The 24759-nt window shown below is 61.3% G+C and overlaps 2 protein-coding genes across 2 annotated transcripts; both read right to left on the reverse strand.

Moving 5' to 3' along the window:
• Window positions 1–2636: 2636 nt before the first annotated feature.
• Window positions 2637–8972, reverse strand: LOC142037687 (uncharacterized). The gene is made up of 16 exons (XM_075042168.1): window positions 8625–8972; window positions 8411–8530; window positions 7997–8164; window positions 7385–7426; window positions 7141–7225; window positions 6979–7032; window positions 6620–6686; window positions 6450–6542; window positions 5262–5512; window positions 5068–5177; window positions 4535–4730; window positions 4190–4307; window positions 3890–4032; window positions 3354–3445; window positions 3101–3265; window positions 2637–2717 (listed from the first exon to the last, which is right to left on the reverse strand). The coding sequence occupies exons 1-16, from the start codon at window positions 8654–8656 to the stop codon at window positions 2693–2695; spliced, it is 1761 nt and encodes a 586-aa protein (XP_074898269.1). The 5' UTR covers window positions 8657–8972; the 3' UTR covers window positions 2637–2692.
• Window positions 8973–15845: 6873 nt separating this feature from the next.
• Window positions 15846–22432, reverse strand: LOC142037688 (rho GTPase-activating protein 20-like). The gene is made up of 18 exons (XM_075042169.1): window positions 22384–22432; window positions 21827–22199; window positions 21613–21732; window positions 21199–21366; window positions 20594–20635; window positions 20350–20434; window positions 20188–20241; window positions 19829–19895; window positions 19659–19751; window positions 18859–19073; window positions 18471–18632; window positions 18277–18386; window positions 17744–17939; window positions 17399–17516; window positions 17099–17241; window positions 16563–16654; window positions 16310–16474; window positions 15846–15926 (listed from the first exon to the last, which is right to left on the reverse strand). The coding sequence occupies exons 1-18, from the start codon at window positions 22430–22432 to the stop codon at window positions 15902–15904; spliced, it is 2277 nt and encodes a 758-aa protein (XP_074898270.1). The 3' UTR covers window positions 15846–15901.
• Window positions 22433–24759: the final 2327 nt, after the last annotated feature.

Below are 24759 nucleotides of genomic sequence, written 5' to 3' on the forward strand. Positions count from 1 at the left end.
TGGTGCTCAGCCAGCGGCCAGGCTTAAACCACCACAACCTGTGAGCAAAAGAGTTACCTACCGACGGACGGATGGGGAGAGCGCTCATCCCTCCTCCTCCCTCAGGGCGCGGGCGTCCCCTGTATCACACCGGGGCGCACAAAAGCCTCAGCAGTCCGGCTTCCAAAGCTTTTTGGGGCGAGCTGACGCATTCCTACCGCCCAGCACGGCGCTTGGGTTTATACCGTTGCCACGAGTGAGGGGATTCTGCAGAAACTGCCCGGCACTCGCTGTGCAAGGGTGACGGCCGCAGGGAGCAGCAAGCTGCAGGTGACGGTGGCTGCATAAGGACCTTCAGCCCTTCCTGGCCACCGTGTCTGCCTACGTCTGGCCCTCGCTCGGAGCTCCTGGGGCTGCTCTAAGGGAGATGATAGCCCAAACGCACCAGGACGGGGTCCTGGGCAACCTGCTCTAAGGGAGATGATAGCCCAAACGCACCAGGACGGGGTCCTGGGCAACCTGCTCTAAGGGAGATGATAGCCCAAACGCACCAGGACGGGGTCCTGGGCAACCTGCTCTAAGGGAGATGATAGCCCAAACGCACCAGGACGGGGTCCTGGGCAACCTGCTCTAAGGGAGATGATAGTCCAAATGCACCAGGACGGGGTCCTGGGCAACCTGCTCTAAGGGAGGTAGCCCCAACACACCAGGACGGGGTCCTGGGCAACCTGCTCTAAGGGAGATGATAGCCCAAACGCACCAGGACGGGGTCCTGGGCAACCTGCTCTAAGAAAGGTAGCCCAAACGCACCAGGACGGGGTCCTGGGCAACCTGCTCTAAGGGAGATGATAGCCCAAACGCACCAGGACGGGGTCCTGGGCAACCTGCTCTAAGGGAGATGATAGCCCAAACGCACCAGGACGGGGTCCTGGGCAACCTGCTCTAAGGGAGATGATAGCCCAAACGCACCAGGACGGGGTCCTGGGCAACCTGCTCTAAGGGAGATGATAGTCCAAACGCACCAGGACGGGGTCCTGGGCAACCTGCTCTAAGGGAGGTAGCCCCAACACACCAGGACGGGGTCCTGGGCAACCTGCTCTAAGGGAGATGATAGCCCAAACGCACCAGGACGGGGTCCTGGGCAACCTGCTCTAAGGGAGATGATAGTCCAAACGCACCAGGACGGGGTCCTGGGCAACCTGCTCTAAGGGAGGTAGCCCCAACACACCAGGACGGGGTCCAGGGCAACCTGCTCTAAGGGAGATGATAGCCCAAACGCACCAGGACGGGGTCCTGGGCAACCTGCTCTAAGGGAGATGATAGCCCAAACGCACCAGGACGGGGTCCTGGGCAACCTGCTCTAAGGGAGATGATAGCCCAAACGCACCAGGACGGGGTCCTGGGCAACCTGCTCTAAGGGAGATGATAGCCCAAACGCACCAGGACGGGGTCCTGGGCAACCTGCTCTAAGGGAGATGATAGTCCAAACGCACCAGGACGGGGTCCTGGGCAACCTGCTCTAAGGGAGGTAGCCCCAACACACCAGGACGGGGTCCTGGGCAACCTGCTCTAAGGGAGATGATAGCCCAAACGCACCAGGACGGGGTCCTGGGCAACCTGCTCTAAGGGAGATGATAGTCCAAACGCACCAGGACGGGGTCCTGGGCAACCTGCTCTAAGGGAGGTAGCCCCAACACACCAGGACGGGGTCCAGGGCAACCTGCTCTAAGGGAGATGATAGCCCAAACGCACCAGGACGGGGTCCTGGGCAACCTGCTCTAAGGGAGATGATAGCCCAAACGCACCAGGACGGGGTCCTGGGCAACCTGCTCTAAGGGAGATGATAGCCCAAACGCACCAGGACGGGGTCCTGGGCAACCTGCTCTAAGGGAGATGATAGCCCAAACGCACCAGGACGTGGTCCTGGGCAACCTGCTCTAAGGGAGATGATAGCCCAAACGCACCAGGACGGGGTCCTGGGCAACCTGCTCTAAGGGAGATGATAGCCCAAACGCACCAGGACGGGGTCCTGGGCAACCTGCTCTAAGGGAGATGATAGCCCAAACGCACCAGGACGGGGTCCTGGGCAACCTGCTCTAAGGGAGATGATAGCCCAAACGCACCAGGACGTGGTCCTGGGCAACCTGCTCTAAGGGAGATGATAGCCCAAACGCACCAGGACGGGGTCCTGGGCAACCTGCTCTAAGGGAGATGATAGCCCAAACGCACCAGGACGGGGTCCTGGGCAACCTGCTCTAAGGGAGATGATAGCCCAAACGCACCAGGACGGGGTCCTGGGCAACCTGCTCTAAGGGAGATGATAGCCCAAACGCACCAGGACGGGGTCCTGGGCAACCTGCTCTAAGGGAGATGATAGCCCAAACGCACCAGGACGGGGTCCTGGGCCACCTGCTCTAGGGGAGCCTGCTTGAGCAGAGGGCTTGCACGACCTCCACAGCTCCCTTCCAACCGCCACCCTCCTGTGCAACTCTGTGCCTTGCTTTCACTCCTAAAGCACCTGAACTCAGCCCTCGTGCCCGCCGGCAAGGATGCTGGGACAAGGCACGATCCCAAAGTCCTCCCCGAGGGGTCATCCCCAAACAGCAGCTGCCCGCTCCAGAACAGCCGATAGCGGACACAGTCAGAAGAGAGAAAAACCGTTTTATTGAGAACATCAACCGCGGGGGGGGGCGGGCCCAGGGCTCACAGGGGTTCAGCCAGTACCAGGAAAACGGCACCTACAAGGACAGAGGCAGAGAGCGCTGCTGAATGCACAGCGGCAGGAAGAGGCAGGGTTTGGTTGCCCTCTCTTTGGGGAACACCGCTGACGAGGAATTGCTCCTAGCCCAGAAGAGAGCGAGCTACGGCTGGCACTGCCGAGGGGAGGGCTCTGGCGCCTTATCCCCACGGGGAATGCCCTTAGAGAGCTGTGCGCGCGCAGAGATGCACAGGGCCCCTGTGCCACGCAGCAGGGCTCGATGGGGAGCCCCTGGGGAGCGGCCACGGGGTTCTTGCCAGACCCTGCGCAGCACCATCCCTCGCCGTGCCTTGCCAGCGGGTTGGCCTGACTTAGAGCAGTGCTGAGAGTTGGGAAAGATGGGCAGCAGAGCCTGGTACACACCTGGGCTTCCTGACCTGCCGGACCTTCCTGCATCTCTTCCGTTTGCGATCCCCCGATCCCTTTTCTCTCTTCCTCCTCTTGTTTTCGGCACAGCCTTCATCTCCCCAGGCCTGTGTCCTCCTTCGGTTTCTTCTCTTTTCCTCGTCCCGGGGAGAGCCTGCAAACCTTTCCATCCCACGGTGTGCTTAGATAGGTAAGGCCACGATGCAGCGGGGACAGTTCTGATTTTAAGCCAAAAAGTGACTCGTTTTACCTTCTTTCCTCTGAAAGGCTGCCCAGTTGCTGCGGGCGTAGCAGGGGCTCTGCCGTGCTCTCGAGGGTGGCTGCAGGCAAAGCTGGAGGTGCCTAAACCAGAAATGTCGGAGTGAAGGGGTGGCAAGGGACGGCCTGGAGTAGTAAGGCACTGCTTGCCAAATTGCCACCTTAGCTCTCCGGGGAAGATGCTGCTTTGCATCGTCCACGTTTCGCACAGTCCCCCCGCCCCAAAACAGACTTGATGAAACTGTGATGAAGTAGGATCTGAGCAAAAGCCCTCTCAAGTTGGCAGCTACTCCCCGCTGTCTTTTTGTAGGTATTTGGTTGGATTAAGCCCATGCCTAACGCATTTGAGAAAGGACCTTTCCAGTTTTCCGCACAACGTACGATTCCGCGGGGGAGGAGGAGGAGGAACCCCAAACGCACAAGCCGTCGGCTGGCCGGAGGAGGCCCAGCAGCTACTTGGCCTCCTCAGAAACTACCCTCCTACCCGAGAGACGCTGTCACGGTGCTTGTGGAGCGGAGCTGACATACCTCTGTCGTTTGGGACTGCGCCACCGTGTCTCCCCCAGCTCCTTTGAGGACGTCCAGAGAGGGGGATGCGTGCAGAATGGCTTCTGCCTGGTGGCCCTGGTCTGCTCTGCCTGCAGGGCCACTTTGCTCTTCCAAAGGCAGCTCTAGAAAGCAAAACCATGTGCAGCAGTGACGCCTTGGAAGTAAGGCACGGAAGTAAAGCAAAAGCCACCCCAAGCCCTACACCGGTTTTCTTCTTGCCGTTGAGGTTTCTGGTATCCCGAGCCCCAGCCTGGGACAGCCCTCAGTTCCTCCTCATACCTGTGGCTCCGTCCGTGGGGGCTGGCGACTCCCCGGCTGATGGAGGGGAGCGGCCAGCCACCTCCTCCCCAACGATGTCGCCGCAATTTTCAATCATAAACTCCACCAGCGTGTTCACCTGCACACACCAAGCCCTTGGTCTCAACCCAGCTGCCTGAAGTTGTCCCAAGCAGCCTTTCCCACTCGCGCCCCTTGCCTCTGCACAGACGGCTGTGGCTGTGGGGCTGCCTTTGCGGGCAGCCGCCCCACCGGCATTTGCTCAAGGGAGGAGGCAGCCAGGGACCTCTGCGCAGCCAAGCTCTGATGGGCCGGCAAGGCTGCAGCCGGCTTGCCAACACAGCGCACCTTCTCGGTCACCTCCAGCATGGCCTGGAGCGGGAGCAGGTCCTCGTCGGGTGGGCTCAGCAGGTTTGGCCCGAGGCAGATGGCCAGGTTGCTGGCGGTCATCCTGCTGGTGGCTGCGTTGTGGCCGACGTGCTGGAGCAGCGAGAGCAGCCGCTCGAGGAGGAGGAGGTTGGCTGCAGGCAACTTCTCGGCCACCCTGAGGGAACGGGAGCTCGACGTGAATAGAGCAGACGTTGCCCACAGCCGTCCCCGAAGCTTGCCCAAGGCAGGGGGGAGCCGGCGGCTCCAGGTGCTCTCAGCCAGCGGTCGGTGCTCCTGCACCTCAGGAAGGACGCACGGCGTTGCTTCCCAGCTCCTGATTGCACCCAAGCCCAGGCAAGGGAAGGCTCCCTCTCCACGCCCTTTCCCCGAAATCTAAGCCCACCCCAGCAACAGCAAGCTGCCAGAAGACGCAGCTTTGGAAGGAGACCGTCCCTTTGCAGGCAAGTCTCTCCCCGTCCCTGCTCAACAGGCGGGCTGCTGCCCGCACTTACGCTTTCAGCTCGCAGAGCTTCTCCTCCTTGCCGGTCCTCTCCATGGCTTGCATCCAGTCCTCGTAGAGGCTGTTGACGAGCAGCTTGTCGGGGATGCTTCGGAGGAAGTCCTGCAATGCCAAGGGCTCCGGGTGAGCCTTTGAAGTTGCCAGGCCGGCCAGGAGCTCCTCCAGCCGCAGGTCAGAAGCGCTCACCTTCAAGACGGCGGCCAGCAGGAGCGCAGGCTGGCTTCCCAGGTCGACGCGTGCGCCGCGGTCCAGGGCCTCCCGCAGCTCCCGAAGTTCGGTCCCGCCGGCGGCTCTGCGGAATATCCCCTCCGTCGAGGGTCCTTCCCGGCGCAGGACAGCCAGCAGCTCCTGCGGGAGAGGCAGGAGGACAGTTGCTTGGCCGAGGAGCTGCCTTCCGCCAGCGGTGGCCAGAGCACTGCCCCAGAGCGGGCTCCTCGCTGGGGGTGAAGAGCCCAAGCCGCCATCCCCGCAGCTCCTGGGGACGCCCTGTGGAGCAGCCGGAGGGAGGGCTCCCACCGCCTGCCTCTAGGGAGCATCTGGAGGGCTGGGGACCCCCCCGGCCAGGCTGGCTTACCTGGATGGGCCGGGGCAGGGAGCCGTCCTCCCCGCAGAGGGCTGCCAGGGGCTGGCCAAAGAGCGCCCTGCTGCAGCCGGAGCCCGCCTGCCCTGGCGCCTGGGCAGCGGCCGGGGTCCTCCGACGAGCAAAGGGCCAGGGCAGCCCCCTCCTCTTCCTCCTCCTGCTGCTGCTGCTCCCTCCTGCTGCAAAGGAAAGCCGAGCAAGAGCCCGTCAGCGGAGACCGCCGGGCCAGTGCTCCCGGGGCCTGCCCTGCCCGCAGCGTGGTGCTGAGCGGTGCAGCAGGACGGGCAGGGAGCCAGCAGCTGGAACTCTGAGCTCCGGCTCAGCAGCTCCAGTCGGGAGGCTCCTGAGAGCCGGCACGCCACCAGGAGAGGAGAGCCTGGCCCAGCCCTCGCCCTGTCCTCCTCCAAGCTGTGGGCAGCAGCAGAGGCTCCGTGTCCCCGCAGAACCACGTCCAGCGGCCGCTGCCCAGCGGGTGTCTGACGTCTTTCTTCCTCCTGGAGGTGACGTCCGTCCTTCCTCCTGGAGGTGACGTCCTTCCTCCTGGAGGTGACGTCCGTCCTTCCTCCTGGAGGTGACGTCCTTCCTCCTGGAGGTGACGTCCTTCCTCCTGGAGGTGACGTTCTTCCTCCTGGAGGTGACGTCCGTCCTTCCTCCTGGAGGTGACGTCCTTCCTCCTGGAGGTGACGTCCGTCCTTCCTCCTGGAGGTGACGTCCTTCCTCCTGGAGGTGACGTTCTTCCTCCTGGAGGTGCCGTCCTTCCTCCTGGAGGTGACGTCCTTCCTCCTGGAGGTGACGTCCTTCCTCCTGGAGGTGACGTCCGTCCTTCCTCCTGGAGGTGACGTCCGTCCTTCCTCCTGGAGGTGACGTCCTGCCTCGGGCTGCCCAACCTGCATGGCGACACTCGAGGGACAAGTGAGCACAGCTCCAGCGCTTGCAGGAGCTCACCGTTCTTCCCGAAACTCACCCGGTGCGTGGCAAAGTCCCCCTCCGCTGCTCGGCGGGACCGTCGGAGGCCCTTGCTTGGGACCAGCCTGCAAGAACCAGGCTGCGCTCAGAGAGCAGCCCCGCGGCGCAACGGGCCGCCGGCCCGGCGAGCTGCCAGCCGGCACCGGCAGCCTGAGCGCGGCAGAGCCGGGACCCTCTGCCCTCCCGGGCTCTCTGCCCCGCGGGGCAGGTTTCCCCCCAGCACCGCCGGCCAGGATGTGCCGGCATTCCCGGCGGCTCCCCAGCCCTCTCCGCTCCCCGAGCGGCACCACCCTTCCCTCCATCCCTCACCCCACTGGCCGCACGTGCCAGAGGCGGGCGAAAGGCGGCCCTTCTCACCTCGGCCTGGCCCTCCACCATCCTCTCCAGGCTCCCGGCGCTGAACGTCCTCCGCTGGGCAAGAGAGAAGGAGCGGAGGCAGGTGAGCAGCGATGCCTCTGCCGCTCGCTCGGCTGGAGGACCAGGGCTCGGGGGCAGAGCCCAGACCGGGCAGGCACTCACGGCGTGGCGGCGGCCCAGCTCCTTCTCCAGGAGCCTGACGGACGGGACAGCCGTCCCCCGGGCTCTCTTGGCTCCCTCGGGTGTCCTGTGCGCCGGGAAGGGGCAGGGAGAGAGCTGGCTGAGCCCCGAGCCGCCTCTTCTCCCTCGTGCGGCAAGAGCTGCCGGCAGCCGCGGGGGCACCTCTCCCCAGCTGGGGAGCTGCGTTCCCCCGTCCGGCTGCACCTGCAGCATCCCCGCGGCTTACCCCAGCAGCGTGCCCACCCACAGCTCCTTCAGCGCCCGGGAGCTGCAGAAAGAGAGGAGAACCAGCGTCAGGCCCCGCTGCCCCCCAGCCCGTGGGCAGAGGCGGGCACCTGCGCAGCCCTGCCGCGTGGGGCAGGACGCCGGAGCGGGACGAAGCCCCGCGGGGCAGGAAGGACGCCGGAGCGGGACGAAGCCCCGCGGGGCAGGAAGGACGCCGGAGCGGGACGAAGCCCCGCGGGGAAGGAAGGACGCCGGAGCGGGACGAAGCCCCGCGGGGCAGGACGGAGCAGGACGAAGCCCCGCGGGGCAGGAAGGACGCCGGAGCGGGACGAAGCCCCGCGGGGCAGGAAGGACGCCGGAGCGGGACGAAGCCCCCTGGGGCAGGACGGAGGAGGCGCTGCCCGAGCCCTGGCTCCCCGTGTCCTGCCAGAGCAGCTGCTCTCGCCCTCCCCTTCTGGGGACCCAAAGGGGATGCGGGACCTGCCCACGCCCCCATCCCTCCCTGCCGGCGTGCTGCTCGCTCCCTGCCCAGGCTCTGCACGCAGGGCAGAGGCCGTTCTCACGATGGCGCGGGCGTGCTTGGGAACGTCTCCCGCCCGGCCGTGGCACTCACGGGAAAGTGGCGACGCAGGAGCCGCTGGGCCAGACGAGGAGGATGGAGGTCCCGTCCTCATCGCCGCCTTCCTCCTCTTCCTCGTCCCCCGCCGCCTCCTTTCCGCCGCTCAGCACCCACAGCTGGTCCAGGGCCAGGCGGAGCTGTGGGCGCAGGCTGGTGCCGCGGCTGCAGAGAGCAGAGAGGAGAGGCAGGCGGTGAGCTGGAGGTGGCCTCCTGGGGGTCCCCCCGGGCAGAGCCCTGTCCCCCGCCTGCCCTTGGGACGGACGGACGGACGGACGGACGGACAGCGATGGGCGCCTCCAGCACCCACCAAGGGGCCGGGGCCTGGGGCTGGGGCCGGGGTGTCCCTGCCCCGGGGCCAGGGCCAGGGCCAGGGCTGGGGGAAAGGCAGCTGGGCTCCGAGGGTCTTACTGCAACTTGGCGATCACCAGTTCCTCCTGGAGGAGGAGAAGGCGTCTCTCGCTCCTCTTGCGGCCCCGGGTCAGCCGCACGTCCGTGCTCAGCACCGGCTCGGCGTCGGTGAGAGCCTCCCTGCAGAGCAGAGAGCGGCGGGCATGAGAAAGGCCGCCGCCGCCGCCGCTGCCGCGGGTCCCGGCCGTGCCCCCGAGGCACAGGGAGAGCCCACCTGGAGCCGCAGCAGCAGTTGGCCTGGCCCATCCTGCCCGGGAGAGGAGGACCCTCGCCGTGGACCGAGGACGCGGGCCAGTCGGCGACAGCGGGGATGGGAGGCGAGGTGCCGGTGCCGGCGAGGTGCTGCTCGGCCAGATCCTGCCTCCTCCCAGCGCTCCTGCGTGCCAGCACAGCTCCGTGCTGCTGTCTCTGGCGGCCGTGGGCTCCAACTGACCAACGTTCCGAGCCCAACGACCAACATTCTGAGCCCAACGACCAACATTCTAAGCCCAACAACCAACATTCTAAGCCCAACGACCAACATTCTAAGCCCAACGACCAACATTCTAAGACCAACGACCAACATTCTAAGCCCAACGACCAACATTCTAAGCCCAACGGAAAGTGGGAGGGGCACCGGGGGGAGAGTTCTTTCCAATATGGCCGCCTCTGCCTGGCACTGGGGACCCCCGGGCGGGCTGGACGGACCCAGCAGAGGGGAAGGACCGTCTCCCTCCACCTCTTGCCAACGCTTTGCCTCCTGCAGCCCAGGAGGCAGGGAGCCGCCTTTGCCCCAGGGGCACTTTTCTGGCTCGAAGTCGCTCCACTTGGCGTCCACCATCACCCCAGGTGTCTGCACGGCTGCTTTCCAGCTGGGTGTCCCCCAGCATTTACTGGCGCAAGGGCTTCTTCGTCCCCAGGTCTCCAGGACTTTGCTCTTCCCCTTGGGGAACTACAGGAGGTTCCCGTCAGCCCCTTTCTCCAGCCGCTCCAGATCCCCCGGCTTGACAGCAGGACCCTCCGGCGCAGGAGCCTCTCCTCCCGCTTCTGTGCCACCTGCAAGCTGCCGGAGGGTCCGCTCTGCCCCATCTCCCAGATCCCAGTGCGTGTGAACAGGTCCCCCATAGTGCAGCCCAGGGGGGGCCTAGGACATCCCTTGTCACAGCAGGGTCAGAAATTTAGGGGGAAAACCCACGTGGGGTTTTTGCATTATTTATACACAGCGCTTCCCCTTTGTTGTTCCTGCAAGCTATTAAAAGGTGTTCAAAATAGGTCTCATTCCTCATTTGAATGTCACAGCTCTTCACACTGCTGATGTCATGTGCAACTCAGGTTCTACTCTCGCACAGAGCGTTCGGTAGTATGTAGCCTAGATTATTAGGGAGAAGATCGCAGATTACTGCATTAGTCGTGCTAACACCAATGGCAGGAGGTTGCATCTAGCTCTTGAGCCAAAGGGTAAAAATCCAAGGTGTCTATTGAACTCAGTGGGCTATTGATCAGCAGATTGAGCTCTCCCTGTTCAGAAAAGAAAAGGTACGAGAGAAAGGCGTCTTCTACCTTGACTGCTACAATGCGGGTTTTTGTAGGTATGAAGATAAATTATCTTCCATCTATCCATGCCCCTCCCGCCACCCCCTTCCAAAAAAGAAAGGACTAGAGAAAAAAGATGCAACTTTGGGGCTTGTAACAGCCACGTAAATTCCTCTAGATCATTCCCATTCAATGAGCCACTTTGCCTGACGTTCTGCCTCTACTTGGTACCAGCAGAAGACTCGGTACCTGTGCCATGCTACGGAAGACGTAGAATTTCTCGCTGATCCAGAGCTCTCCACCTACAGCCAAAACTGCGGCGAAGCTTTCCTCCACCTCACCCGCTCCCTGGTGCCTCTTCCCCAGGGAAAGTCTTTCCTCTGTCACTCTGTGCTCATAGCTGGTCACAGGATTCCTTCCCCTTCTCCCTTCCCAGAGAAGTTTTGTTTCCTGCTGGCAGGATGGGGGCTGGGGGGTGGGGGCTGGGGGGGGGAATGTACTGCCACAATCCACCCCTTGACCACAGTCATGATTCAACTGGTTTCTCTGGAGTGGTGGTACAGTCACCTCTTGCCTCCAAAGATAAAAGGGGGTGCAGTTTGGTGAGTTTGATGCTCCTTGTGGGTCCTTGTTCCCTTCTGGTCTAGATTACAGTAATCATAACTACAAGCATTATTAAAGATTAGAGAGGGCTAGTTGCCTGCCCCGTGAAAGAAGATCTGAACACATCAAAAGTTTTCCCAACCAGTTGGTCCCTGGTGCAGAAGCAATTGCCTCTGAGTCTCTTGCTGTATTCTCTCGTTGATTTAGGCTTGAGGCCACATTGACACATTTGGAGTGAACACAGCAGGTGTCCACTGAGGTGTTCAAAACTTTACATATACCCTTCTCTTTCTTTGGCGTCTAATCCAATACTGCCCAATTTTTGATAGTCATTTTACCGATACGTTATAACCGATTGTTTGAGAGTCCCCAAATTGGTTGATGTAGCGTTGGCTAAGGTTGATAGCTGTAAACTCAGTTCTAGGGTGCTCTATCGATGTTCCTCGAGTACCACACACAGTTGCCCCCACGGAATTTCAGGGCATAGTGTAGTACCATTCCAACTCCACCCCGTGATCCCGTGGGTCAGTTGGAGGATATAGTCACGTCTGGTGTTTCATACTGAACCAGCATTTGCTGCACCTGGTGACCAACTATAAACAACATGAGTACAACCTCCTCCCCCATCCAATCTGAACCTCCAACTATAATTGTCACATTGCTCTCAGGCGAGCTCAGGGACTCGGGATATATTAACGTCCATCATTTTGCCACGACGTTATCATCCAGATCTTCACCATCCACGCCTGTCACCGTCATCACTGTCAGCAAAAGGACTGGAATGACTCGTTCCTTCATGGTCCTGTATAAAAGCACAAACTAGGCCTCGGTCTTAAAACCGGGTCACAGGGTTAGAAGTCCGGTATTATCCACCGGGCACTGATGTGGTGAGTCTTTCCACTCCCATGAGATGGTCTCAGAAGACCAATGTAATCAACCTGCCACGTGCTCCCAAGAGCCTTGCCTTGTCTGATATGCTGGGCCGCAGCTTGGTTTGGGTGATTAGCTTTAAGCCTTATTCGGCATTGTGGGCGAGCTGTAAGAATTGCTTCACGGGTTTTCATAGACACTGAGATCGGCCCCGAGATCGGCATTCATAAGAGAGATCTGCTTTCCCTGAGCGGCTTGCTTTGATATGCAACCATTCTGCTAGTCTATCCAAACCTTCCTTCTCACCGGTGACTGTCCTGATTTGGGCCAGGTGGTCCACCTGCCGATTCCATTTCGCAGCTGGGGTTCCATCCCAAGCATGTTCCTTCCTTCACCCATCCCACCTTTAAAGGTCGGCATCTCCCTCTTGCCAGGAGACGTTGCCAGTCCTCTGTCCTCCACACTTTCGCATGACCTACTTCCCACTTAGTAGATTCCCACTGACACTCTGTAGCACCCTTAAAGGTTGCCTAAGAGTCAGTACAGACGATGGGAGCACCATTCTCTACGGCCAGTAATAAAGCCTGTAGTTCTCCTACTTGTGCACCACCTTCCCCCTCTTCTTTGACTGTCTTCCCAGTACCAATCTCCAATGCCACTGCTTTATACTGCCGTTTCGATCCCACTCGACAGGCAGATGCATCCGTGAACTACACTCCCTGCACACCCAAGCCTGCCACAAATTCGGGTGCCTCCTCAATCGGAGAAGGTTTATACGGTTGACCCAGCAAGGTTGGGTCAGGGTTTACAGGTTGCTGTAGTTTGAAAACCTTAGTCGGACCCTCCTTTAGTGGGAGCAACTGGCTTATCCCTTCGAGGTATGCATACCATTTCCTAACTGTGGCCTTTTGGGCTACTCCCTCTGGAGGAGGTGACCCACCGAGGATTGCATTTAAGAGTGGGAAAGGACCCTGTACTATAACATCCCGTGAAGTAGGCAGCTTTTCAGCCTCTTTAGCTGCTCTAGTGAGGGAAAGAGTCCCCTTCTCCCAATCTCAATATCCTCGCTCCGTCTCTTTAAATGCAGTGGAAGAGAATAATAAGGGCCTGGCTGGGCCCTGTGGCCCCTTTTGAAACACACCACAGTATGAGGCATGGTCAGCACATCCCCATTCCACCCTTAAGGGATCTCGTGGGTGCAATGGACCTAGTCTCTGGCAAGCCTTAAGCTCATCTTTCAGAGTGTTAAGAGCTTCCGTATGTTGCAAAGTCCAATCTCACTTTCAGGTTTTTTGGAGCAAGTCATAGAGAGGTTGGGCAATCCCTGAGGTAATACTTGGGGCGGCAGAAGTTAATGGTGGGGTATTACTGTCCAATCTCTTGTAATCAACTCTTAGTCGCCACCTTCCATCTCATTTACGGACTGGCCAAACAGGAGAATTATAAGGAGAATGTGTGTACCTGACGATCTCTCTTTTCTCCAGATCATTATTAAATTCTGAAATGCCCCGTTTGGCCGCAGCTGGAAGTGGTCTTCAGGGACACGGGTTACCTTAGACTGTGGTAGTGCAGGAGCAACCTCTAAGTTTCTCACATCAACAGCCTCTGCCCCCCTGCCCCTGAAGCCCCACACCCTACCATTGGGTCGGTCCCATTGTCTGCCTGCCAGCACATCAAATCCCAGTATATTTCCCTCACAGGGGCTTAACGCCACTTCCACAGCTGTCATTGTCTTCTGCCCTGGTAACCCAAGCTGGGTTCGAGCTATGGGCCATTTTCCTGTCGCCCCTCTTACTCCTCTAACGTTTATAGCCTTTCTGGATCGCTTAATTCCCAGCTCACTAGCTTGCCGATCGTTTAAAACACTAATTTGGGCTCCTGTATCGATGAAGAATTCTAAGCTCTTCCATCCTGGACCCACAGAAACGTGTATGTAAGGCTCCTTATCAGCAGACCACCGGCAGCTATTCCCCATGCGGACTGGGCGGCCTGAACCCCAAACCGCAGCTTCTCGTGTTTTAGCCCTTCCCGCTCCTCCGGCAGTGCCGCGAAAGGGTCCCGTTTCTCCTCCCGAGGGGGCGGGCTTGCTGCTGCGGCCCTCCGGTCTCCAGCTTTGCCCCCTTCCCTCCGGTCTCCAGCTTTGCCCCCTTCCCTCGGGTCTCCAGCTTTCCCCCCTTCCCTCCGGTCTCCAGCTTTCCCCCCTTCCCTCGGGTCTCCAGCTTTCCCCCCTTCCCTCCGGTCTCCAGCTTTGCCCCCTTCCCTCCGGTCTCCAGCCTGCCCCTCCAGCAATCCCCCCCCGGCCGCCGCCGGCGGACTGCCCCTGCACCACGGCCCGGGCTGCGCCCAGTGCCGGGGCCTTCCGGCAGAGAGCGTCCCTTCCGGGATCGGAGTTCCGGCCCGACGGCCGCCAGTTCGAGACCGCTCCCCGCCGGGTGGGCAACCTGCCTGCGGCCCTCCGGTAACTGCGACGGTCCCTGTTCCCGGCTAGGGACAGATTCTCCTCCCTCCCTGGGCTTCACAGCCCCAGCCCAGGAGGCTGCTCGGGACGTTATCCACTGATCACCTGCCGGTCCGGCACTCGGAAACGCTCCCGGGCCCCAGGAACCTCTCGCTTCAGCATCGCTCCCCAGTATCCGATCCTCCCCCATTAGAGAAACTCGCCACAAATACTCAGTCTCGCTTTCGCCCGGCTTGCACGAAAACTTAGCTTGCAACTCGCCCAGCTCGGGTCCCGACCAAGGGGCCATGCAAACAGCACCCCGGGGGCTCCCACCGTGCGGACCCGCGTGCCCTTCTGCTTCAATAAGGGGCCGCACGTCCCTTTCCTCCAATTCCACCGTCAGACAATCTATTTCCCCTTGCCTTTTAGCGGAATCGCGCTTTCCGTTCTCTGCTTGAATCAAGCAGGCACCCAGGAGGGCACACACGCTGCCTTTGCCGTCTCGACGAGTTCCGCGGCACAGTTCTACTCTCTCCACGACCACTGCCGGGTCGGACCACTTCTCCTTCGCCCAGTCCAGACCTGGGGGAGAAGGGTTGCAGCCGTGCCTCCGTAATAATTCCTCTATTAACACCATCCTGCCGACTACGCCAATTTAAAGTGTTACGGATGCACGACTAACCAAAGCCTACAGGTGTTAAAACTCAGATTTATTCTTCTGCAAAAGTTAGCTAGAAGTCCGGTAACATTTTATAAATCACAGGCTCAATGATGTAAAGAGAATTAATGCTACATGACCGACTTAAGAATCCCCGAGATTTAAAGTGATGGCTCAAAACGGGCATGTCACTCCCCTAAAAGCTGAGGGCTCTCTCCCTCGAGGAGTTACCTCGGGCAGTGCCCCGACCCGAGGGGGAGTCCCCGACTGCAGACCCGCTGCTCCCAGGAGGACTGATTCCCACATGTCCACATGGGCGCACAAAAGCCTCAGCAGTCCAGCTTCCAAAGCTTTTTGGGGCGAGCTGACGCATTCCTACCGCCCAGCACGGCGCTTGGGTTTATACCGTTGCCACGAGTGAGGGGATTCTGCAGAAACTGCCCGGCACTCGCTGTGCAAGGGTGACGGCCGCAGGGAGCAGCAAGCTGCAGGTGACGGTGGCTGCGTAAGGACCTTCAGCCCTTCCTGGCCACCGTGTCTGCCTACGTCTGGCCCTCGCTCGGAGCTCCTGGGGCTGCTCTAAGGGAGATGATAGCCCAAACGCACCAGGACGGGGTCCTGGGCAACCTGCTCTAAGGGAGATGATAGCCCAAACGCACCAGGACAGGGTCCTGGGCAACCTGCTCTAAGGGAGATGATAGCCCAAACGCACCAGGACGGGGTCCTGGGCAACCTGCTCTAAGGGAGATGATAGCCCAAACGCACCAGGACGTGGTCCTGGGCAACCTGCTCTAAGGGAGATGATAGCCCAAACGCACCAGGACGTGGTCCTGGGCAACCTGCTCTAAGGGAGATGATAGCCCAAACGCACCAGGACGGGGTCCTGGGCAACCTGCTCTAAGGGAGATGATAGCCCAAACGCACCAGGACGTGGTCCTGGGCAACCTGCTCTAAGGGAGATGATAGCCCAAACGCACCAGGACGGGGTCCTGGGCAACCTGCTCTAAGGGAGATGATAGCCCAAACGCACCAGGACGGGGTCCTGGGCAACCTGCTCTAAGGGAGATGATAGCCCAAATGCACCAGGACGGGGTCCTGGGCAACCTGCTCTAGGGGAGCCTGCTTGAGCAGAGGGCTTGCACGACCTCCACAGCTCCCTTCCAACCGCCACCCTCCTGTGCAACTCTGTGCCTTGCTTTCACTCCTAAAGCACCTGAACTCAGCCCTCGTGCCCGCCGGCAAGGATGCTGGGACAAGGCACGATCCCAAACTCCTCCCCGAGGGGTCATCCCCAAACAGCAGCTGCCCGCTCCAGAACAGCCGATAGCGGACACAGTCAGAAGAGAGAAAAACCGTTTTATTGAGAACATCAACTGCGGGGGGGGGCGGGCCCAGGGCTCACAGGGGTTCAGCCAGTACCAGGAAAACGGCACCTACAAGGACAGAGGCAGAGAGCGCTGCTGAATGCACAGCGGCAGGAAGAGGCAGGGTTTGGTTGCCCTCTCTTTGGGGAACACCGCTGACGAGGAATTGCTCCTAGCCCAGAAGAGAGCGAGCTACGGCTGGCACTGCCGAGGGGAGGGCTCTGGCGCCTTATCCCCACGGGGAATGCCCTTAGAGAGCTGTGCGCGCGCAGAGATGCACAGGGCCCCTGTGCCACGCAGCAGGGCTCGATGGGGAGCCCCTGGGGAGCGGCCACGGGGTTCTTGCCAGACCCTGCGCAGCACCATCCCTCGCCGTGCCTTGCCAGCGGGTTGGCCTGACTTAGAGCAGTGCTGAGAGTTGGGAAAGATGGGCAGCAGAGCCTGGTACACACCTGGGCTTCCTGACCTGCCGGACCTTCCTGCATCTCTTCCGTTTGCGATCCCCCGATCCCTTTTCTCTCTTCCTCCTCTTGTTTTCGGCACAGCCTTCATCTCCCCAGGCCTGTGTCCTCCTTCGGTTTCTTCTCTTTTCCTCGTCCCGGGGAGAGCCTGCAAACCTTTCCATCCCACGGTGTGCTTAGATAGGTAAGGCCACGATGCAGCGGGGACAGTTCTGATTTTAAGCCAAAAAGTGACTCGTTTTACCTTCTTTCCTCTGAAAGGCTGCCCAGTTGCTGCGGGCGTAGCAGGGGCTCTGCCGTGCTCTCGAGGGTGGCTGCAGGCAAAGCTGGAGGTGCCTAAACCAGAAATGTCGGAGTGAAGGGGTGGCAAGGGACGGCCTGGAGTAGTAAGGCACTGCTTGCCAAATTGCCACCTTAGCTCTCCGGGGAAGATGCTGCTTTGCATCGTCCACGTTTCGCACAGTCCCCCCGCCCCAAAACAGACTTGATGAAACTGTGATGAAGTAGGATCTGAGCAAAAGCCCTCTCAAGTTGGCAGCTACTCCCCGCTGTCTTTTTGTAGGTATTTGGTTGGATTAAGCCCATGCCTAACGCATTTGAGAAAGGACCTTTCCAGTTTTCCGCACAACGTACGACTCCGCGGGGGAGGAGGAGGAGGAACCCCAAACGCACAAGCCGTCGGCTGGCCGGAGGAGGCCCAGCAGCTACTTGGCCTCCTCAGAAACTACCCTCCTACCCGAGAGACGCTGTCACGGTGCTTGTGGAGCGGAGCTGACATACCTCTGTCGTTTGGGACTGCGCCACCGTGTCTCCCCCAGCTCCTTTGAGGACGTCCAGAGAGGGGGATGCGTGCAGAATGGCTTCTGCCTGGTGGCCCTGGTCTGCTCTGCCTGCAGGGCCACTTTGCTCTTCCAAAGGCAGCTCTAGAAAGCAAAACCATGTGCAGCAGTGACGCCTTGGAAGTAAGGCACGGAAGTAAAGCAAAAGCCACCCCAAGCCCTACACCGGTTTTCTTCTTGCCGTTGAGGTTTCTGGTATCCCGAGCCCCAGCCTGGGACAGCCCTCAGTTCCTCCTCATACCTGTGGCTCCGTCCGTGGGGGCTGGCGACTCCCCGGCTGATGGAGGGGAGCGGCCAGCCACCTCCTCCCCAACGATGTCGCCGCAATTTTCAATCATAAACTCCACCAGCGTGTTCACCTGCACACACCAAGCCCTTGGTCTCAACCCAGCTGCCTGAAGTTGTCCCAAGCAGCCTTTCCCACTCGCGCCCCTTGCCTCTGCACAGACGGCTGTGGCTGTGGGGCTGCCTTTGCGGGCAGCCGCCCCACCGGCATTTGCTCAAGGGAGGAGGCAGCCAGGGACCTCTGCGCAGCCAAGCTCTGATGGGCCGGCAAGGCTGCAGCCGGCTTGCCAACACAGCGCACCTTCTCGGTCACCTCCAGCATGGCCTGGAGCGGGAGCAGGTCCTCGTCGGGTGGGCTCAGCAGGTTTGGCCCGAGGCAGATGGCCAGGTTGCTGGCGGTCATCCTGCTGGTGGCTGCGTTGTGGCCGACGTGCTGGAGCAGCGAGAGCAGCCGCTCGAGGAGGAGGAGGTTGGCTGCAGGCAACTTCTCGGCCACCCTGAGGGAACGGGAGCTCGACGTGAATAGAGCAGACGTTGCCCACAGCCGTCCCCGAAGCTTGCCCAAGGCAGGGGGGAGCCGGCGGCTCCAGGTGCTCTCAGCCAGCGGTCGGTGCTCCTGCACCTCAGGAAGGACGCACGGCGTTGCTTCCCAGCTCCTGATTGCACCCAAGCCCAGGCAAGGGAAGGCTCCCTCTCCACGCCCTTTCCCCGAAATCTAAGCCCACCCCAGCAACAGCAAGCTGCCAGAAGACGCAGCTTTGGAAGGAGACCGTCCCTTTGCAGGCAAGTCTCTCCCCGTCCCTGCTCAACAGGCGGGCTGCTGCCCGCACTTACGCTTTCAGCTCGCAGAGCTTCTCCTCCTTGCCGGTCCTCTCCATGGCTTGCATCCAGTCCTCGTAGAGGCTGTTGACGAGCAGCTTGTCGGGGATGCTTCGGAGGAAGTCCTGCAATGCCAAGGGCTCCGGGTGAGCCTTTGAAGTTGCCAGGCCGGCCAGGAGCTCCTCCAGCCGCAGGTCAGAAGCGCTCACCTTCAAGACGGCGGCCAGCAGGAGCGCAGGCTGGCTTCCCAGGTCGACGCGTGCGCCGCGGTCCAGGGCCTCCCGCAGCTCCCGAAGTTCGGTCCCGCCGGCGGCTCTGCGGAATATCCCCTCCGTCGAGGGTCCTTCCCGGCGCAGGACAGCCAGCAGCTCCTGCGGGAGAGGCAGGAGGACAGTTGCTTGGCCGAGGAGCTGCCTTCCGCCAGCGGTGGCCAGAGCACTGCCCCAGAGCGGGCTCCTCGCTGGGGGTGAAGAGCCCAAGCCGCCATCCCCGCAGCTCCTGGGGACGCCCTGTGGAGCAGCCGGAGGGAGGGCTCCCACCGCCTGCCTCTAGGGAGCATCTGGAGGGCTGGGGACCCCCCCGGCCAGGCTGGCTTACCTGGATGGGCCGGGGCAGGGAGCCGTCCTCCCCGCAGAGGGCTGCCAGGGGCTGGCCAAAGAGCGCCCTGCTGCAGCCGGAGCCCGCCTGCCCTGGCGCCTGGGCAGCGGCCGGGGTCCTCCGACGAGCAAAGGGCCAGGGCAGCCCCCTCCTCTTCCTCCTCCTGCTGCTGCTGCTCCCTCCTGCTGCAAAGGAAAGCCGAGCAAGAGCCCGTCAGCGGAGACCGCCGGGCCAGTGCTCCCGGGGCCTGCCCTGCCCGCAGCGTGGTGCTGAGCGGTGCAGCAGGACGGGCAGGGAGCCAGCAGCTGGAACTCTGAGCTCCGGCTCAGCAGCTCCAGTCGGGAGGCTCCTGAGAGCCGGCACGCCACCAGGAGAGGAGAGCCTGGCCCAGCCCTCGCCCTGTCCTCCTCCAAGCTGTGGGCAGCAGCAGAGGCTCCGTGTCCCCGCAGAACCACGTCCAGCGGCCGCTGCCCAGCGGGTGTCTGACGTCCTTCTTCCTCCTGGAGGTGACGTCCGTCCTTCCTCCTGGAGGTGACGTCCTTCCTCCTGGAGGTGACGTCCGTCCTTCCTCCTGGAGGTGACGTCCTTCCTCCTGGAGGTGACGTCCTTCCTCCTGGAGGTGACGTTCTTCCTCCTGGAGGTGACGTCCGTCCTTCCTCCTGGAGGTGACGTCCTTCCTCCTGGAGGTGACGTCCGTCCTTCCTCCTGGAGGTGACGTCCTTCCTCCTGGAGGTGACGTTCTTCCTCCTGGAGGTGCCGTCCTTCCTCCTGGAGGTGACGTCCTTCCTCCTGGAGGTGACGTCCTTCCTCCTGGAGGTGACGTCCGTCCTTCCTCCTGGAGGTGACGTCCGTCCTTCCTCCTGGAGGTGACGTCCTGCCTCGGGCTGCCCAACCTGCATGGCGACACTCGAGGGACAAGTGAGCACAGCTCCAGCGCTTGCAGGAGCTCACCGTTCTTCCCGAAACTCACCCGGTGCGTGGCAAAGTCCCCCTCCGCTGCTCGGCGGGACCGTCGGAGGCCCTTGCTTGGGACCAGCCTGCAAGAACCAGGCTGCGCTCAGAGAGCAGCCCCGCGGCGCAACGGGCCGCCGGCCCGGCGAGCTGCCAGCCGGCACCGGCAGCCTGAGCGCGGCAGAGCCGGGACCCTCTGCCCTCCCGGGCTCTCTGCCCCGCGGGGCAGGTTTCCCCCCAGCACCGCCGGCCAGGATGTGCCGGCATTCCCGGCGGCTCCCCAGCCCTCTCCGCTCCCCGAGCGGCACCACCCTTCCCTCCATCCCTCACCCCACTGGCCGCACGTGCCAGAGGCGGGCGAAAGGCGGCCCTTCTCACCTCGGCCTGGCCCTCCACCATCCTCTCCAGGCTCCCGGCGCTGAACGTCCTCCGCTGGGCAAGAGAGAAGGAGCGGAGGCAGGTGAGCAGCGATGCCTCTGCCGCTCGCTCGGCTGGAGGACCAGGGCTCGGGGGCAGAGCCCAGACCGGGCAGGCACTCACGGCGTGGCGGCGGCCCAGCTCCTTCTCCAGGAGCCTGACGGACGGGACAGCCGTCCCCCGGGCTCTCTTGGCTCCCTCGGGTGTCCTGTGCGCCGGGAAGGGGCAGGGAGAGAGCTGGCTGAGCCCCGAGCCGCCTCTTCTCCCTCGTGCGGCAAGAGCTGCCGGCAGCCGCGGGGGCACCTCTCCCCAGCTGGGGAGCTGCGTTCCCCCGTCCGGCTGCACCTGCAGCATCCCCGCGGCTTACCCCAGCAGCGTGCCCACCCACAGCTCCTTCAGCGCCCGGGAGCTGCAGAAAGAGAGGAGAACCAGCGTCAGGCCCCGCTGCCCCCCAGCCCGTGGGCAGAGGCGGGCGCCTGCGCAGCCCTGCCGCGTGGGGCAGGACGCCGGAGCGGGACAAAGCCCCGCGGGGCAGGAAGGACGCCGGAGCGGGAAGAAGCCCCGCGGGGCAGGACGGAGCGGGACGAAGCCCCGCGGGGCAGGAAGGATGCCGGAGCGGGACGAAGCCCCGTGAGGCAGGACGGAGCGGGACGAAGCCCCGCGGGGCAGGAAGGACGCCGGAGCGGGACGAAGCCCCGCGGGGCAGGAAGGACGCCGGAGCGGGACGAAGCCCCCTGGGGCAGGACGGAGGAGGCGCTGCCCGAGCCCTGGCTCCCCGTGTCCTGCCAGAGCAGCTGCTCTCGCCCTCCCCTTCTGGGGACCCAAAGGGGATGCGGGACCTGCCCACGCCCCCATCCCTCCCTGCCGGCGTGCTGCTCGCTCCCTGCCCAGGCTCTGCACGCAGGGCAGAGGCCGTTCTCACGATGGCGCGGGCGTGCTTGGGAACGTCTCCCGCCCGGCCGTGGCACTCACGGGAAAGTGGCGACGCAGGAGCCGCTGGGCCAGACGAGGAGGATGGAGGTCCCGTCCTCATCGCCGCCTTCCTCCTCTTCCTCGTCCCCCGCCGCCTCCTTTCCGCCGCTCAGCACCCACAGCTGGTCCAGGGCCAGGCGGAGCTGTGGGCGCAGGCTGGTGCCGCGGCTGCAGAGAGCAGAGAGGAGAGGCAGGCGGTGAGCTGGAGGTGGCCTCCTGGGGGTCCCCCCGGGCAGAGCCCTGTCCCCCGCCTGCCCTTGGGACGGACGGACGGACGGACGGACGGACAGCGATGGGCGCCTCCAGCACCCACCAAGGGGCCGGGGCCTGGGGCTGGGGCCGGGGTGTCCCTGCCCCGGGGCCAGGGCCAGGGCCAGGGCTGGGGGAAAGGCAGCTGGGCTCCGAGGGTCTTACTGCAACTTGGCGATCACCAGTTCCTCCTGGAGGAGGAGAAGGCGTCTCTCGCTCCTCTTGCGGCCCCGGGTCAGCCGCACGTCCGTGCTCAGCACCGGCTCGGCGTCGGTGAGAGCCTCCCTGCAGAGCAGAGAGCGGCGGGCATGAGAAAGGCCGCCGCCGCCGCCGCTGCCGCGGGTCCCGGCCGTGCCCCCGAGGCACAGGGAGAGCCCACCTGGAGCCGCAGCAGCAGTTGGCCTGGCCCATCCTGCCCGGGAGAGGAGGACCCTCGCCGTGGACCGAGGACGCGGGCCAGTCGGCGACAGCGGGGATGGGAGGCGAGGTGCCGGTGCCGGCGAGGTGCTGCTCGGCCAGATCCTGCCTCCTCCCAGCGCTCCTGCGTGCCAGCACAGCTCCGTGCTGCTGTCTCTGGCGGCCGTGGGCTCCAACTGACCAACGTTCCGAGCCCAACGACCAACATTCTGAGCCCAACGACCAACATTCTAAGCCCAACAACCAACATTCTAAGCCCAACGACCAACATTCTAAGCCCAACGACCAACATTCTAAGACCAACGACCAACATTCTAAGCCCAACGACCAACATTCTAAGCCCAACGGAAAGTGGGAGGGGCACCGGGGGGAGAGTTCTTTCCAATATGGCCGCCTCTGCCTGGCACTGGGGACCCCCGGGCGGGCTGGACGGACCCAGCAGAGGGGAAGGACCGTCTCCCTCCACCTCTTGCCAACGCTTTGCCTCCTGCAGCCCAGGAGGCAGGGAGCCGCCTTTGCCCCAGGGGCACTTTTCTGGCTCGAAGTCGCTCCACTTGGCGTCCACCATCACCCCAGGTGTCTGCACGGCTGCTTTCCAGCTGGGTGTCCCCCAGCATTTACTGGCGCAAGGGCTTCTTCGTCCCCAGGTCTCCAGGACTTTGCTCTTCCCCTTGGGGAACTACAGGAGGTTCCCGTCAGCCCCTTTCTCCAGCCGCTCCAGATCCCCCGGCTTGACAGCAGGACCCTCCGGCGCAGGAGCCTCTCCTCCCGCTTCTGTGCCACCTGCAAGCTGCCGGAGGGTCCGCTCTGCCCCATCTCCCAGATCCCAGTGCGTGTGAACAGGTCCCCCATAGTGCAGCCCAGGGGGGGCCTAGGACATCCCTTGTCACAGCAGGGTCAGAAATTTAGGGGGAAAACCCACGTGGGGTTTTTGCATTATTTATACACAGCGCTTCCCCTTTGTTGTTCCTGCAAGCTATTAAAAGGTGTTCAAAATAGGTCTCATTCCTCATTTGAATGTCACAGCTCTTCACACTGCTGATGTCATGTGCAACTCAGGTTCTACTCTCGCACAGAGCGTTCGGTAGTATGTAGCCTAGATTATTAGGGAGAAGATCGCAGATTACTGCATTAGTCGTGCTAACACCAATGGCAGGAGGTTGCATCTAGCTCTTGAGCCAAAGGGTAAAAATCCAAGGTGTCTATTGAACTCAGTGGGCTATTGATCAGCAGATTGAGCTCTCCCTGTTCAGAAAAGAAAAGGTACGAGAGAAAGGCGTCTTCTACCTTGACTGCTACAATGCGGGTTTTTGTAGGTATGAAGATAAATTATCTTCCATCTATCCATGCCCCTCCCGCCACCCCCTTCCAAAAAAGAAAGGACTAGAGAAAAAAGATGCAACTTGTAGAGCAATGGGGCTTGTAACAGCCACGTAAATTCCTCTAGATCATTCCCATTCAATGAGCCACTTTGCCTGACATTCTGCCTCTACTTGGTACCAGCAGAAGACTCGGTACATGTGCCATGCTACGGAAGACGTAGAATTTCTCGCTGATCCAGAGCTCTCCACCTACAGCCAAAACTGCGGCAAAGCTTTCCTCCACCTCACCCGCTCCCTGGTGCCTCTTCCCCAGGGAAAGTCTTTCCTCTGTCACTCTGTGCTCATAGCTGGTCACAGGATTCCTTCCCCTTCTCCCTTCCCAGAGAAGTTTTGTTTCCTGCTGGCAGGATGGGGGCTGGGGGGTGGGGGCTGGGGGGGGGAATGTACTGCCACAATCCACCCCTTGACCACAGTCATGATTCAACTGGTTTCTCTGGAGTGGTGGTACAGTCACCTCTTGCCTCCAAAGATAAAAGGGGGTGCAGTTTGGTGAGTTTGATGCTCCTTGTGGGTCCTTGTTCCCTTCTGGTCTAGATTACAGTAATCATAACTACAAGCATTATTAAAGATTAGAGAGGGCTAGTTGCCTGCCCCGTGAAAGAAGATCTGAACACATCAAAAGTTTTCCCAACCAGTTGGTCCCTGGTGCAGAAGCAATTGCCTCTGAGTCTCTTGCTGTATTCTCTCGTTGATTTAGGCTTGAGGCCACATTGACACATTTGGAGTGAACACAGCAGGTGTCCACTGAGGTGTTCAAAATCTACATATACCCTTCTCTTTCTTTGGCGTCTAATCCAATACTGCCCAATTTTTGATAGTCATTTTACCGATACGTTATAACCGATTGTTTGAGAGTCCCCAAATTGGTTGATGTAGCGTTGGCTAAGGTTGATAGCTGTAAACTCAGTTCTAGGGTGCTCTGTCGATGTTCCTCGAGTACCACACACAGTTGCCCCCACGGAATTTCAGGGCATAGTGTAGTACCATTCCAACTCCACCCCGTGATCCCGTGGGTCAGTTGGAGGATATAGTCACGTCTGGTGTTTCATACTGAACCAGCATTTGCTGCACCTGGTGACCAACTATAAACAACATGAGTACAACCTCCTCCCCCATCCAATCTGAACCTCCAACTATAATTGTCACATTGCTCTCAGGCGAGCTCAGGGACTCGGGATATATTAACGTCCATCATTCTGCCACGACATTATCATCCAGATCTTCACCATCCACGCCTGTCACCGTCATCACTGTCAGCAAAAGGACTGGAATGACTCGTTCCTTCATGGTCCTGTATAAAAGCACAAACTAGGCCTCGGTCTTAAAACCGGGTCACAGGGTTAGAAGTCCGGTATTATCCACCGGGCACTGATGTGGTGAGTCTTTCCACTCCCATGAGATGGTCTCAGAAGACCAATGTAATCAACCTGCCACGTGCTCCCAAGAGCCTTGCCTTGTCTGATATGCTGGGCCGCAGCTTGGTTTGGGTGATTAGCTTTAAGCCTTATTCGGC

The sequence above is a fragment of the Buteo buteo genome, chromosome 12 (assembly GCF_964188355.1).
Source record: "Buteo buteo chromosome 12, bButBut1.hap1.1, whole genome shotgun sequence".
NCBI classification, from domain to species: Eukaryota; Metazoa; Chordata; class Aves; order Accipitriformes; family Accipitridae; genus Buteo; species Buteo buteo.